This window comes from Crocodylus siamensis, chromosome 13 (assembly GCF_052110815.1).
Source record: "Crocodylus siamensis isolate JL-2025a chromosome 13, ASM5211081v1, whole genome shotgun sequence".
Classification (NCBI taxonomy): domain Eukaryota; kingdom Metazoa; phylum Chordata; order Crocodylia; family Crocodylidae; genus Crocodylus; species Crocodylus siamensis.
The window spans coordinates 33,732,413-33,748,517 of NC_143407.1; the positions used below are offsets into that span (position 1 = coordinate 33,732,413).

Genomic DNA, 16,105 nt, shown 5'->3' on the forward strand with positions numbered 1-16,105 from the left:
AGAACAACCTGAGCAACTGTGTTTTCATATACCAATCAGGAGTTACTTACCCATGCACATAAAATAAAGTGTAAAGCTTCTTTGCATCCGTCATGCAGCTTCGAGTTACAGAAAGGACGCCCTTTGGGCCAACAGTTAGAGGCTCAAGAGCTGGATTTCCAGACTCAACAAGCTGGGAAAACAGACGTTCCACACTACGACGACAGCCGACACATGGGACAAGCTGCGAAAGTGCACTCAGGACTTCACGCGATGTCACCATCATGGCAATATTTAGATCTTGCTGTTTAAGCATACTATGTCGCTGAGAGAGAGAGAGAGAACGCCGTTAAAAATCTCTTAAGGGTTGATTTTTAAACATAGGTTTTCACGTTTTCAGCATTTTACTATCTACTAAAGGTATTTTGTAAGGATCTGCAGCGTTTAAGCTTTCGGGTCATTAGTTCACTACTGATGAGATAATTATTTGGGACAAAAACGCATACAAGCCTGGAGCCAACACAGGAAGAAAAGTATTCCTGCTACTATCATAGGAGGAACTTCTGTTACCATCAGCACTATTTTGAGCCTTAGAGTGCAGCCTCACAAAAAGAAAGCAATTCTTATTCTCCTGTCCTTTCCCTATTCCACTTTATCAGAAATACTGTTATTCCACGATGACAACTCTGAAGTGCCTTTACTACCAAAGAGACACAGGCTCCTCCATTCGAGCACAAGGAAAGGACAGGAACAGCCGGGACTGGCAAGGTCTCTCAGTGCAGGACTATTACCAACTCTCTCTGATAAGTCATAATTTACTGCATTTATACAAGTCTTAACACACCAGGCAAACAGTCAGTGACCCTGCATAACCAGGACAGGGAGAGTGAAAACAACTTAAAAATATGGTGTCAAAGCACAAATTGAATTAAAGAAAAGACACTATTTTAATTTTTCGGTTTTAACAGTCATGTATTACTTCCTTAAAACGATGCTTAAAATACTGGAGATAATTAAAATACTGACTTAAATTGACTTCTTTTACTGCATCAGGGATAATCTGACAATGATGGCACGTTGCAACAACCCTTCACTTCCCAACAGTTGACTAACAGCACTAAAAACTAGCAGCTGCTTCTGCTGGATTCCTCTCCCATTATCCTGCAGAGAAATGCTTTACATGCAGCATCTGTATCTGAAACGCAGCAGTTAATATACTACATTACAGAAATGCAAGAAGCTACACACTCTGCCCAATGCCGACAGCTCTAGCCTAAAGGAGATAAAAGAAAATGGGCACAACAGAAACAGACGACTTTGCTAGCATAGAGAGTTTTGTGGGAACCACAAATCTGTCTTTTAGTATCCCACTAGCAACCAAGGTATAAATGAATGCTGTCACCCCCGTTTTGGGAGTACGTCGGAGGTATCTGATGTTCCACAGTGACAAATTTCTATTTTAGTAAATACAGTACAGCATTCCCAAACCCAAATAATGGATCAAAATATAACTAGAAATTCTGGTTTCTGTACGAAGTTCATTTACATTGGCATTGACCGACGGATTCCAATTTGCTGGAAATTTTCAGTTTTAAATACCATAGTACTACATCCTGATAAAGATCATAATGTACAGGAACACCAACTGCAAGGGAATGAAATAAAATGCATCTTTTGGCGCTGGTGCATAAGAGGCATTTCACTACATATTTAATGTAACAGCGAACATTTACACAGTGGCAAGTAAAACTTTGAAAAAAGTCAGTCAAGTAATCACAGACTGTGAAGTCTGACGCATAGATTTTTTTAATTGGCAGGCAATTAAAATCTTCATGGTTTACCTGAATGAACTGCTTTAATTGCGCACTATTATTCTGATGTCCATCAAGGTTTAGCACGTTATCAGGAAATTCCATCACCATCTAAACAAGAGAAAAAATTATTTTTCAAAAAATATGTAGCCAAACAAACAAATGCAGAGTTTATTATTCTTCCTTTGAAAAGATACAGGTACAGATGTCTAGTAAATCCACTTTAATTCTTCCAGTACTGTAAAGTGAGAAGAAAGCACTCCATTTAGTGGTATTAAAAATTGTCAAAGCTTTCACCCCGTCTTCATGTTCTAGACATGCTTTTAACCTGGCAATTCCTAAAGGGCCATTTTAGATGAACAAAAAAATTGCTAGCTGAGACAGCAATATTTTATATTACTAATATGATGTTCAATGTTTGAAGCACTACTTTAATTGAAAAGAAGTTATATTATTTCAGGCATTAGGATACAAGTTGATCCAACAGCTTAACTACAACTATAAAGTTACAGAAGAGCAGTCACACATATATGACAGTTTAATGACTTCTGAGTCTACTGCTCATTAAGAATATATTATAGTAACAAGATACTCCAAGGTAGACATGATTTTGTATGACTATAGCTGCAGTTCTCAAGTAATTCCTAGCTGTGTTGGCTTACGCTTTTACTATGTGATTATTGATGCAACATTTCATATTTTTGCCCTCCATAGTAAAACTTAAATAAGTGACAAGATTAGGAAAAAGTAAGGTACTTACTTAGGCTGCAATTTGTTAATAGATAACCACATAATTTTAGGATTTCAAAATGAGAAGCACTACATTTTTTTGGAAGCCAAAATGCCAGTAAAAGGTACTCTTATTCGCAAAGTGCAAGTTCCCTCATACTTTAGAGGCAATTATTAGGGTATCACATCATGGAGTTTGTGTAGGCAGCCGCTCTGTGCTAGTCTGGCACAATAAATAAACTATTAATTTTCACCAGATGTACCCAAGACAAAACAAGTACTCCTTCCTACATTCCTCTTCCACTAGTGTTCAAATTGCTAGGACCATCTTTGCCCCCAGACATGAGAACCGGACTCCCTCATGGCTACACTTAAGGTAAGTCTCTCTTTACAGCTCCTCCGCTATTTATGGTAATCAGCATGGATAAAGGAAGATGCAGAGGGAACCGAGCTAAAAATCTTTTACAGTGTATCCACATTTTATGTACCTTTAATTTACTTACATAACTAGCTGAGCAAATCACTACCAGAACTCATTTGCTCCGTCCTAGTACCTGAGTACTGCAATTTCATTTATTGACCCTGCTCCATACCAACCCAGCTAGGCCTTTTAATAGGTAAAGCCCTGATCCTAAAACTGACTTCACATGTATGAATGAACAAGTATGACCAGAGTCCCACTGAGGTCAGTGAGGATCAGCTTATTTAAATCTCTCTACAGAATCAGGTCAGTTCAAATTTGGCTAAAAACTGGTTTTCACTGTACATGGGCTTTTACAAAAGGGCCAAATCCCAGAAAAATGTTCAGTTCAAAGTTTCCCTTGGATAATTGGCAAGTATCTTTCTGTTCTGACTTCAAACTGCACCATATGAAGAGAGTGACTGGATGCAAAAGTCTTAATTGATTTACACTGTCCAAGTGGAGAAATGCAGAGTAAGCCAGTGTAAATAAAACGTATTTTTAAAACTAAGTTTTAGTCACCTAAGGGGTGAAGAAAATATGCTGCAACAAACTGCTATTGTTAAATCTCCTTTCAATAAGATTGCCAGCTAAGTTGGCACCATGACGACTGTTTTTAATATTAAGTAGTTTGCTTCCATTTTCCTCCTCCTCACCACTTCTTTTGCACCCTTTCTTCAACTGGCTGGGGAGGAGAGAAGCAATCTCCTGAGACTCTTATTCCACTCCCTACTTCCCTCATAATCACCGAAACAAACTCCAGAGAGAGATGATGCATTTTCCTTCAGCCAGTCAATACGGCTCCTTCAGCTGGCCAGAGGTCACTTCGGAAGGATAAACTCTGCTCTCCAAGCCTAGAAAGTAAGGAAATGAACTTTGTCCCAATCCTATATGTGCTAGCACTGGAACACTACTGGAGTTTTCTGTTCCTTGTAGATGCGTTTTCTCTCTATTTATAGTTTATGCTTTTTTGGCTCCTTCCTTATCCACTTCTCTTGGCTTCTCCTTCTAGGACCCATAACACATTATAAATTTTTTGTTGGTGCAGGATTATGTGCAAAAAACATTCAGTGTGTGCTTGTGTCGTGTCTGTCCAACAGGGCAACACTGCTGAAGCCTCTAAGTGCTACTAAAATTTAAAAAAAAGCCACCATTCCCTATGCCTTCTGCAAGTCATTGCCACGTGGAGCGTAGGATCATGCTGCCCGTGTCGGTTTCAGGATACTCCTGGGGAATGCTAATCTCGTCCATGGTGATCTGGTGCTCCTGCTGGGCATGGGCTATATGCAAGAGTGACAGCAAGATAATCCACCACTAGCAAAAGAAGGAATAGTACTTAATCCACCCTCCTTTCATATTCCCAACCCTTTATTGAAGGACGCCTTCCAGCGTTTCTGTACAGTAGAGTGAAACTCTTCGGGATCAAGTCAATTCAGGCTGCTGTCAGGTGAAGTTCTATGAACAGGAATAATGGTTAGCACTCACCCCCTGAAGTAAGTGAAAATATAAGTAACCTAGACCCAGAGGTCACATAGGCTGCTTCCTGTTATTTTCAGAAACCTAAAAGGTTAAATATTTTAATGTTCAGCAGTTTCTATCTGGAAGGGTTAAAATAAGAACATGTAAAGCCAGTGTATTTTTTTCCCTTTAAAAAGGAGCGACATGTTATTCTAGCTATGCAATTTTTTACACCTTTTTATTCCAAAAAAATGCAACAAGTTTCAGAGAATTCCATTTCAGACACACACATACCAATTTGGGGCCACCAACTCCTTCCTTCTAGATTAAATAATTTACACACCAGCCTTATTATACCAGTCAATAAGCACCTGGAACATTCTTATTTTGTCTCTTTAAAATAAAAAAAAAGTTAGCATTACCCCCAAGCTTGGCAGACTACAGAACTGTCAAGACTTTAGGATTTTAAGAATTATAGATAAATCTGGGAGGAGGGCAAAAAGCCCAGAGTCCATTCAACTCCTATCTCTGTAGCTCTGTTAAAGGAAAGCTTCCACTGTACCTAGAAACAAGCATCTTATAATTCAATAGCGGGAAGAGCATGAGAACCTGACCCAGAGCAATCCTCTTTATGTGGAGAATGACTTGCACTTATACAAACATTTTTCAGCCAAAGGGATCAAAAGCAACTTACACCTATACACAGGAACCTGTTTACTCATAACTGTAGCCCATCTTTAGCATAAAAGTACATCGACACTTTAACATCACAAACACCCAGACATGTAGGACAAGACTCAGGCCAACTAAAAATTAGGAGGAATTTTAGAATGGTAGAATTTTAAGCCACCCATACTGCAGATTAGCTAGAACAGTAAGACTCCTGCACATGCAAGAGAGGCTTGCATTTGTACGTGCACATAATATGACCATGCTAGTCTTCTGCTGACACACTGCCAATAAATATTTTTTCTTTGCACAGACCTTAAAATAATACAATGAGAAAACAATGCACCTGAAATGTCATCAGCAATCTCTACATGCTACTGGGTTTTAAGTTAACTAACCATTCACGGGGGGGGGGGGGGGGAAATCAGGCCATCCTTAAACATCTCAATGCAAACTTGTACTGTGCATGCAATAAAAGTAGTAGGATAAAGAAAAAGAAAATGGTAGACACATAAATTGATTATGCGACTCTCCCCTTTGCAATACTGTATGGAGTTCTGGTCCCTGTACGAAAAAGAGAGAGGACAGGTAGCAAAAATGATTGGAAGCAAGAAGAGATTGGAAAGAATGAAATATTTGTTTCCTTGACATATCTGAGAATTAAACAAAATAAAGAATAGCCAAAAATCCATAAAAATCAGTGTCTTGTCCACCCTCTCATAATAAGAAATGGTGGAAACAGAGAGAAAGACAGAGTGTGGAAAGATTATTACTGGAAACAGAGAGAAATGTAAAGTGGATAAATTTTTACATAATGCATAACTAACAGCACTAGGTGTCACAAGGCCAATAGCTTAACACACACAATATATTCAGGCATTTATACAGATTGTGAAAATATCTTATTCTACTGGATAGAGAAATAAATACATTAGGAATAAACCATATTATGTTTTACAGCTACAGACAAACCCCAAGGGGCAAAAATTAGGAAAAACAGACGCGGCTCCACCCAGGCCCGTGCCCTAGGCTTTAAATCCTTCATGATTTTCTACCATGGGACTCCTTGCACCTTCCTCCAAAGCATCCCTTACAAAATATGAGAAAAAGACCTAGATGACACAGTCCCCAGATCCAGGTATGTATTTGGCAGCCGTGTTGGTCTGACACTAAAAGAAATGCAAAACTCTTGGTCCACAGATGATACCTTTTATTAGACCAAGAAATTGCAAAAAAGAAATACCTTTTTCTGCAAGCTGTTGAGTGCGCACACCCTTCTTCAGGCTCAGGGATTACATTTGTGTCTCTCAAACAACACACAAAAAAAATCCAACCAATATCCATTTTGCCACTTCAAGCGGCATGAAAATTGCACACTTTACACTAGTGGCACAGCGCACTGAAGGGACAAGGCAGCCAAATGGCCAAGAGTGTTTTGGTGAAGAATTTACCTTTCGTCACCATGTCTTTAACCCACCTGGTCCGAAATCCAATCCAACCAATATCTCTCTCAATTATTTTAGAACGAACATTGAAGGATATATTCATTTATAAAGTAGGTTCTACAATAACTGAGAGAGGTGTGGTCAGGCTGGGTTCGTTACTTTATTTTAATGATATATTCATTTATAATGTACGTTCTAAAATAAAAACAGTGAACCCAGCCCAATCGCTGGCTCCCACGATTATTTTAAAACATATGCTATGAACGAATATATTGTCAAATTAAAGTAAAGTAGTGAACCCAACCTGACCAGAATCTCTCTCGACTCTTTGAGAATGCCTGTTATAAGTGAACGTATCGTTAAATTAATAAACCCAACCTGACCAGAACATCCCTTGATTATTTTAGAATGTACATAATGAATGAATACTTCGTTAAATTAGTGAAACCAACCTGACCACCACCTCCCTCAATTTGTTGAGAATGCAGATTATAAATGAACACATTCAATGAAAGGTATCCAGGTTGTAGCCATACTGGTCTAGAGGAAAAAGGCTCGCAGTTGAGACAACACCTTGCATCAGACCAACAAGATTTTTTTGCAAAAAACCTCTTTAATTAAAGATTTTTTAAAGTTCTTTTTTGCAAAAAAAACCTCTGTAGTTGAACATTTTTTCCTATTCTTTTTGCAGACTCTTTAAAGATTTAAAAATTCTTTTTGCAAAAAAACTCTTTATTTTTTAAGTTCTTTTTGCAAGAAACCTAATTAAAGACTTTGTTTTTAAATTGTTTTTGCAAAAAACCTGGGTTGGTCTAATCAACACCATCTCTAGAATTGGGGGGGGATTGGCAAAATCCATGTCAGTTGAATAAAAGCGATCCTCTGTAGTACTGTCATTAAATTAAAGTCATTTCCACCGGGACAGATTGCACCCCCTCGCCCGTAACAGGGAGCCCAGGGCTGCTTGTTGAAAACAGGGCCCCAAAACAGAGCTGGTCTGCGGGCGGAGAAGGAGGAAGTCCCTGACTTTTTTTTTTTGGGGCGGGGGGGAGAAGCAACCAGGTCAGAGCTCGTCTCCTTGCAGAGCAGGTCCCTGACATGTTATTTGGGGGGGGGGGGGGCGTAGATGAGGCGGAGCAGGGAGCGAGCCCCGACTGCGCGGGGGAGGAGGGCGGCCCCGGGCGGGCGCTCACCGTGAGGGTGTCGTCGATGTAGAGGGGGATCTGCCTCTTCTCGAAGGGGAACTCCTCCTCGCCGTCCCTGCACACGGCCACCAGCCGCGCCATCGCTGCCGCTGCGACTCCCGCTGCCGCTTCCTCCCCGCGTCCGCCTGCGAACGGCCAAACCGGGAGGTCAACACCCGCTCGGCCCCGCTCCCCGCTCCCCGCCGCCGCCGCCGCCGCCCCTCCCCAGCGGCCGTTACGCACGGGCGGGCCCGCGCCCCGCGGCCTTTACCGGCTCCCTCGCGGCCTCGGCGCAGTGACAGGCGGGCGAGCGGGCGGGCGGACACCGCGGGCCTCGGCGGCGGCGGCGTCTCCTCACGGCCGCCCCTCCCTGCAGGCCGCGGCCCCGCCCCTCTCGCGAGAGCACGAGCGCCACGCCCCCTTCTCGCGCCGGAGCGGGGCCCCCGTGAGGGCACGGCCCGGGCACACCCACGTGGCCTCCGGGGAGGCCGGTACGGTACGGGCCCCCCCCAATTGTACACCCCCCCCCCACTGCAGGGGGTTCCAGCTTGCAAGGGGGTGCTTTGGGAGGTGCATTTGGGCACAGGCCCCCACAAGCCCTGCCCCACACGCTGGGGGCAGGGGCAGTGGGTCGGGACGGGCCATCGATGGGTCCAAAAAGGTGGAGAACGACAGGGGTAGTTCATGCTCAGTGCCCCTCGGACGCTGTGCTGGTAGGTGCCCCACGCCAGTATACCCAGTACATAGGTGGAGTTGCGTTTGCCCCAAACCCATCTCCACAGGAGCGGTGTGAGGAAGAACTAACACTGCGCTCTTGATGCGGACCAAGCCGTCTTTAGGAGCGATAAAAGAAAACCACCCTCCCGCACCCAAACAAGGTGGTAAAGGCACGTTTCGGTCGTCTGAAGGGGCTTCTCTCAGCAGCAGCGGGCAATCATCTTTTTGTATAAGCGCGTGCTGGAGTAGGCCCCGCGCTAAAACACGGCTCGCTAATCGGTGTTGCAAGGTGTATTGTGAGATCTTAATGTTTAAGTTTGGTGAACTTCAATTGAGGTAACGCCTTCCCTTAAAACACGGCCTCAGGGGACAAGAAAGACTCCCCCTGCCAAAAAAAAAACCCCCATCCCTCTTCGCTTATCTTGCAATAATGAGCAGCACTCCAAAGGTGTGAGACCCCCCCCCCTCCTAGGGGAAAAGAAAAATCTGAAAAAGGATGAGAGGAAAGAGAGACAGGAGAGTTGGGACTTAAAAACCCTGCATTTTTATGTAACTGCTGATCAAAGTAGAGATGGTGAAAAGGGACTCTGGGGTAGTGGTTAGATTCTGAGAGCAAAAACTGGGCTTAATTCCTTGCTCTGACACCTGCTCATAGTGAAAGTGGACAAATCTAACATTGCTTTAACCTTGTTTGCACCAGAAACACACAATTGCTGCAACTCAGTTCTAGTCAGTACAGCTGCGCTGGAGCTACATACATGTGGCTGGACTGCAAAATGTTGGCAGGAGTAAAAAAAAACAAACAAACAAAAAAACAAACACATTAAACACCATTTCAGAAACTGTAGCTAAAATTTACACATCGGATGCCCAACACAAATGTTAAAATGCGACCTCACATTCTCATACCTTGGTTAACAAGGCTCCGTGTACTTTGGCCTAAGTTTCCTTGCAGGGGCTCTGGAGTTTGCAGCACTCGGGTGCAGCAGACTGAAAATCCTGTGGTAATTTAATTTAAATAGGAAAAAAAACACAGACTTTCATTAGCGAAATATGAAAATGATGCAACTGGTATGGTATCGTTCATATTACTTACTGTCACTGCCTGTGAAAGTGGCAGGGGCCATTAAATAAAGGGATTTTCATATTTGTTGGTTATTTCAGGTTGAAGTGAAACCCTTGAGAATGCTGCCAGTATTTAAAAAAAATAAAATAAAAAGCTGAAAATCTGTAAAAGCTGGGGGGTGGGGGGGCAGGGGGTGTCTTGAGTAGCAGAATTGCAGAGCACACCAGGTTCAGGTTCTCTCCAGGTCTATTCAGCGTACAACCTCTTTCATCATTTCTGTCCCTTTTCAGTCTGGCTGCGTAGGACTCAGCGGAAGCTCAGCATAACGAGAACAAAGTCCCACCAACATTTTCCACTCTCAGGACAGCATATAGGAATAATCAGAAGATTGGGAATGACAGTGAACGTGCTAAATTTTATATGACTTATTTGCCTGTGGAAGGGCCTGACTGGCATCCCTAAAGATATACCTAACCACAAAAAACAAGCAAAATTGACTGAAAGAGGTCAGTACCCATACTGCCCCACCTGTACACTTCAAGCTTGATCTGGAGGAACACATACTTACTCCTCTAAGATATTCAGGGCACGTCTACATGAGACGCTTTGAGCACAGTAGCCTAGTTCTACTGCACATTAGCACAGCGGGCAAAACCCGTGCTAATACACTAATGAGCTGTAGATTTAATCTACTGCGCATTAACGTCACAAAAAGACTCTCTCTGCACTACTGCGCAGTAGTGCCGATGACAGTGCATTAAGTTATTACCGGTCATTACGGGTACTAAAACGTAGTGCATCATAGTTACGGCACATTAATGAACATGCAGGTGTGCCCACAGACATTAAAAACAAGTGCCCAAATATTTCAAGTTGTAAAGGGGCATCGTTGAGGAGATCTTTTGGATATAACTGACTTTGGTCTTAAAGCGAAGTTACTGGATTTAAAATGTATCATAAAAACATCTTAGTATCAAAACTGATCCTGAAAAGTCAAAGCAAGTGTACAGGAGACATTACTAATATAAGCCAATCCATTCTGCTCTCCCACTCGTTTCTTCTGCCTTCCCCCTTTGCTGCAGCCCTGTGAAAAGCCCATTATTAGGTGGTCAAATTGTGACATCAAAGACAAATTAATCAATTATTATCCTCACCCCTTTGTTTATATTCTACAGTTACACTGGAACTAAAGAAACAACTCCTCCACCATTCTGCTATTTCTTGCATTCCCTCCAAGTCACTGACATACTACAGTCCTATCAGGTAAAATACCAGAATAATTAAATTTTACTGTACATTAAATAATTGAATTTCTGATGCAGATTTTTTCCATGCTTATCAATAGAAGCACAAGATGCATATTACCTTGCTCATCTAAAGCTCATCAAAACCAAAGCTGGGAGAAAACAACATTCTTGGTGCTGTCTGGTGGCAAGTGTTGTGCTACACCTATTGAAACACACCTCTTTCCATCTCATATAGAGAACAGCAACTCAAGCTGACCTAATTTTATCACTAGTGAGTGGGAGAAAAAAAAGTGAGTCCGTTTCTTGTCCACAGCATATTTGTACGTTCTCAAGCTCTTGCACTTGCTTTATACTGTCCTATTTACTTGATCGAAGAACTCTAGGGTGCATTACTTTATTAGTAATTTCAGAAATCTGGCTAGATATCTGTAACTAATCATGGACTAAATGTTCTGTATTCCTAACTATGCCAGTTGCCTGAGGCTAGAAGTTGCCATCTTGTTACTGATGATAAGTTATAGGACTTAACTGGCATTCTCACTCATTCAGTAGCAAAGGACTTACTTTTATATAGCTTAAAAAATGGGCGACTGACTCGTGATTTGCTGTTCTGCCATCTACGGTTTTACTATGAACGGTTCATTGTTGCGACTGTGACATCAGAGACCGAAGAGCCAATCATATGCTACTTCATAATGTATTTGCATACTGCAGTCCTATTGGTTTATGTGGCTTAGTTACTGCATCTTTTACATTACAAACCAAGGCTCCAGTTATTCAACTGCTAGCACACCGGCTGACTTACACATATACAAAGCCAAAAGGGCTCTGCCTAGGCATAACAGGCTTCCTCCACTTCACCCTGGTTCAGTAAGATACAATTTACATACCGCCTTCTAATTTAGGTGTCTTTTGCTGCTTATACAAATATGTCATAACCACGTAACACCCACGCTGGACTCCTGCAATCTAGTAGGGTGTGTTGCAGGACAAACCTGAGGCCTCAATGCTCCAGAAGTCAGCATTTGTGAACAGTTTTATTTTTTAATAAAATACTGTAGCTAAGTTAATACTCGAGGTCTCCATTTTGGGTGTCCCGTAAACCAGGAATAGAAACTTTTTTAAAATAAGTGTGGGTTATCAGCAACGACAGACAACATTAGGAATTTTTGGCTGGCCAGACAGTAAGGAGTTTTCTTCTTTAATTCAGAAACTAAAAACACATAGATCTACAGTCATTAATACAATCCTGGGCCCTACTCTTGCATTTGAATTTACATGGCCAAAACTTTATACCTCTTCTGAGGCCTATTGATTTAAGTAGTACCGTTGTTTTTGTAATGGTTTGAGGCTTGCCGAAGCAACCAGCAAATTTCAACTGTTTGACCATACCTTTTACTATAGGTCCACTGAGTCAGTGGAGTACAGATAAATGGATCCCCAAGTTCAGGAAAACCCCAAAAGAAGAGCCATTTAAAAAACAAAAAAAGAGCTTCCATGATTTGTACAGTTTTACATTGTAGCTCCCATTACCAAATGTGTTGGTCCTTAATGTATTTATCCTCCCAACAACTGTGCAAGGCAGGGAAGCAGTATCATCTGCAACTTGCAGAGAGGGAAATAAAGGAAGAAACTCACCCAAGATAACCCAGGACGATCAGTGGAGGAAGGAACAGAATTTCTGTCTTTCAAATATTCTTCAAGCACCCGAAACCAGAGGTGAGATTGTGGTTCCCTTCCCCCCCCGCAAATATCTGTGAATAGTCCTCTTGAACTCACTGAGAAATTCATTGTTCATATGGGTAAAGATTTATGGGTTAACATGCTTAAGTGTTTGCAGGAGAAGGGTCAGTAAACTGTTGATTCATAAATACATCTCAAGATCCAGAAATTAAATTATAACACTTGCCAAGTTACCCTGGAGAACATTGGGTATAAATCATCAATACAGACTGTATTGCAAAGCAACATATCTGCAAGACAAAGGCATTTTAATTTTTCCATTAAAAACAAAAAGCCAAAAAAATAGAAACCCACAATTACACAAGCACAGTCAACAAAATATTTTTAAAAAGGCACACAAACATTTTCATAGATTTCATAGACATTAGGGCTGGAAGGGACCTTGGAAGTTCATCGAGTCCAGCCCCCCGCATGCTTAAGATCAACAATATTAGACTGTAAGAAATTTTGATGATCACCACCATTTTAGTATTAGATTTTTCGCATGCAGTATATACATACTTAAACAGTTAGTAAACATGTACAAGTGTAACACAAATAATGTAACCACAGTATTGCTGTGGATTGTATCTATCATCATATTCACTATGCCAGTCATAACATTTGCTAACAGGAAAAAGACTAGTTGGTTTTTATTAATAGCATTAATTAAGCAAACACTTAGCAGTTTTTCTTCTCTTTTGATAGACATGGGCTCTGAATCATGCTTTTTATTTGTACTAGGTGGTTGTGAAAGATTCCAACAACAAGGCACTCCAGACCCATTTACCAGAAGTTTTGTAAGCACTAAAATAAGATCAGTCACTAAAAATAAAATGAAAAATGTCAGGCCATGGGCAACCACCCAAATGCAGAAAGCCAGATTAGCCAGCCTACGGGATACCGGATCTATATACGTTTGAGTCAAGTGAAGAAATATAAAGAGAAGAAAAACTGTCAGCAAAAACAAGCATATTACTTCAATCCAGTCTTTGACTAAGGTTCTCTTCTTCAATACATATAACCCCACTTGCACACTGGCCATATAGATGGCTAGGTATCCCAAGAGAGAAAACACCCCCTCTCTGTTGGCATTTAAAAATCCAACTCTTGAATCTCTGCCATCGCTTCCATAAAAAACAAACACCTTCAGAGGCGTAACATCAAGAATAAACTGGTAAAATACAGCAAGAAGCACAGCAACAATCCATGATTTCTGTGCTGGCGCTAACGATAAGAGCAATGATGCTGCAATCCTCACAAATGCTAAAGTGAAAAAAAAATTCCAGTGCACCCCATACTCTGATAAATGCTCATGATAATCCACAGCTTTAACACTGACCAGTCGTCCCAGGCCCAGAAAAACTAACGGCCACACAGCTAAGGACTGCCTTGCCAAATAGGAGAATTTGGCTTGCGCTGCACCGGATTTTTGCCTCACTTCAGGACAAACCAGAGCGTTCCCAAAAATAAAAGCTCCCACACCAAAATCCATCACTCCCGTGCCGTAGGTCTCAGTTTTAGCGTACCGCCTGGGGTACTGTGGGAAATCCACTGCCAAAATACTGATGGCAGTTAACAGATTGACATACACACGAAACACGGTTATGGAGGGCACGTATTCTGGCTCTAGGCTCGTCTTCAGAAACTCGCTGATGATTTGTCTACAGGGTGTGCCGACATACCGATTTCTCCCATGGTATATTTTAGAAAACAATCCTGCACAGATAAGAAAAATGGTAGACGGGACAAAAGGGAGGACAGGGGAAAGAACTGTACAGGAAAGCACAAGAGGAGCTACTAGCACCGTCAAGTCTAGCAGTAGTAGATATTTCCTTGAGCTTAATGGTCTTCCATAGTGCTGATGATATAAAACCAACAGCAGTCCCCTGCAAGCCACACACAATGGCGCTAGAGTTAATCCTACTGAAATTTCTTGCAGAGTAGTTCCATTTAAGTTACTGATGAAGGCTTCTTTCTGCAGCTTTTGTGACATCCTTCTTCTGGAAATAAAAACTAGAATCAGTTTTGTAGAACGCAGCATTTTTCATTGTAGTTCAGCCTCTGCATCGTGTTATACATTTTGAAACGTAAGATACAACTGTTACAAACCCATAATAAAACAACAATTAAATGCGAGTCACAGATCAACTCTCCCCCCCACACGCCTCTGAACAGGTATTAAAAAAACTGTTGCAGTGTCATGGGAAATGGGACTTATTTTTGCTATCTTGCTAAATTCTTAAATATTCTGCAGTAGAGATTAAAAATGATAGACAACCAGGATCCCAGCAAGCCCTTATGGTTTTGCTTTACTTGACAGGACCCATGGTGTTCAAGTTAAGCACGTGTGGACATCTGGATATATCAGCATGACAATTTTTGTTGCGTTGTACTGAGGCATTGAAAGGCAGTATTTTAAAACATAGTCTTTGTCATTGCAAAATATGCTTTCCTTTAAGATAGCAGATATATGTAAATACTTTCATAGTCTTTACTGTTTTATGGGGAAAAATAGTTGTATTAAACCTACTGCAACAGCAGTTAAGAGGGGCAAAAAAGGGTGGCCCACAGAGATTAAATTATCCATCTCAGCCTGGCGTAGCAGGATCTAATTGTGCAAACTGTCCACAGGGATGCTGCGATGTGCTACCCCAGAACAACTTGAATTGAGGCTGTCATTACAGAAGCCCCCCAGCATTTGCACTCACGCAACAGCCTCAATGGCGAGCACAATAGAAATAGCGATCGAAATCTCCTCTCTCCGTACAGTTGGTCCTGCTGAAGATCTCGAAAGCTAGTCTGGGTGGCAGCCCTCTGACGGTGTGAAACACCTTGCGGCAGGGCAGGGCCTACGCTGAACATTAGGTGCACCGGTGAAAGTCAGCACTGCTGCAGGCCTTGTTTCACCGCAGAACACGTGGGTGATAACTAATCCCGACCAGCTCTAACAATAACACGGCTCGTAATGGTAAATGGTAACTTGGAAAGCTTACCAACTCCAGAAGCCACTTACAGAGAATGAGTCTCACGTGCACAAACTCAGGTCAGTAGATAAAAGCCAATGAACGTCTAAGAAAACTGGAATTTAAGGCGGCAAGTCCCCGGGGGGTGGGGGTTGCTTTAAGTTTCCATTCACGCAGCAATAAAAAGAGGATTCAAGCATCCCCATCGCAAATAAAGGCTTAGGGGAGGCAGCCACACACGGCAGCTGCAGCCCTACAAGTTCTTGGACTTTTCTTTTAAAAAAAAAAGTATGGGTGTTATTTTCTCTAGTAACCAAGGGCATTTCTCCAGCAAACCCTACACCTGACAACTCCCAGGAGAAGTGCTAGCTGGACTCCTCCCCGCTCTCGGGGGGGGGCTACTCATGCACCGCATCCACGCCTGCCATCTCCGGAGGCCTGAATGCAACACTTCAGCAGGAAGCACAGGCAGAGCCCCCCAAATTCACCTCCTCCGCGTAGGCATGGCAGAGGAGGAGATGGGCCCTCCTAAATACCGGCCAGAGCCCCCCGTGCAGCCCTATAACCCACCCTCCGACGATCAGAGGCCCCTCCTGGGCAGGTTTTAGGCACAGCCCACCAGCTCCCGCTCCCTGCGGCGCAGGGAAGTCAA

The 16,105-nt window shown here is 42.3% G+C and overlaps 2 protein-coding genes and 1 long non-coding RNA gene across 12 annotated transcripts in view; 1 reads left to right on the forward strand and 2 right to left on the reverse strand.

Annotated features, from left to right (window-relative positions):
- GGNBP2 (gametogenetin binding protein 2) overlaps window positions 1–8,121 on the reverse strand; it is a 23,352-nt gene extending 15,231 nt beyond the window's left edge. For 3 of the 4 annotated variants that reach the window (XM_090026388.1, XM_090026386.1, XM_090026389.1), the window contains exons 1-4: window positions 8,007–8,121; window positions 7,745–7,881; window positions 1,821–1,901; window positions 51–304 (exon numbers count right to left, since the gene is read on the reverse strand). In XM_090026388.1, the coding sequence (XP_089882514.1) occupies window positions 51–304; window positions 1,821–1,901; window positions 7,745–7,837 (428 nt within the window). In that variant the 5' untranslated portion in view covers window positions 7,838–7,881; window positions 8,007–8,121. Of the gene's footprint in view, window positions 1–50; window positions 305–1,820; window positions 1,902–7,744; window positions 7,882–7,978 lie in introns of all 4 variants that reach the window. The other variant, XM_090026387.1, reaches the window with a different exon arrangement.
- Window positions 8,118–13,370, forward strand: LOC149854218 (uncharacterized). Of its 3 annotated transcripts, none has more exons than XR_016439021.1 (6): window positions 8,118–8,231; window positions 9,809–10,024; window positions 10,694–10,781; window positions 10,864–11,055; window positions 12,347–12,484; window positions 13,232–13,370. It is a non-coding gene; the product is annotated as an uncharacterized LOC149854218 (long non-coding RNA). The 3 variants fall into 3 exon arrangements; XR_016439022.1 differs by having other exon boundaries at window positions 8,166–8,226; XR_016439023.1 differs by lacking the exon at window positions 8,118–8,231 and adding an exon at window positions 8,250–8,448.
- Window positions 12,491–16,067, reverse strand: PIGW (phosphatidylinositol glycan anchor biosynthesis class W). 5 transcript variants are annotated; one of them, XM_090026394.1, is made up of 2 exons: window positions 16,024–16,067; window positions 12,491–14,490 (listed from the first exon to the last, which is right to left on the reverse strand). In XM_090026394.1, exon 2 carries the CDS (start codon window positions 14,481–14,483, stop codon window positions 12,963–12,965), a length of 1,521 nt encoding a protein of 506 aa, XP_089882520.1. In that variant the 5' UTR covers window positions 14,484–14,490; window positions 16,024–16,067; the 3' UTR covers window positions 12,491–12,962. The 5 variants fall into 5 exon arrangements, with proteins under 5 accessions (XP_089882520.1, XP_089882519.1, XP_089882517.1 ...); XM_090026393.1 differs by having other exon boundaries at window positions 12,491–14,487; window positions 15,504–16,067; XM_090026391.1 differs by having other exon boundaries at window positions 15,504–16,067.
- Window positions 16,068–16,105: the final 38 nt, after the last annotated feature.

What these genes read in the sequence shown, in the direction of transcription:
- PIGW (XM_090026394.1), bottom strand. Translation starts at nt 14,483, where the DNA reads ATGTCACAAAAGCTGCAGAAAGAAGCCTTCATCAGTAACTTAAATGGA.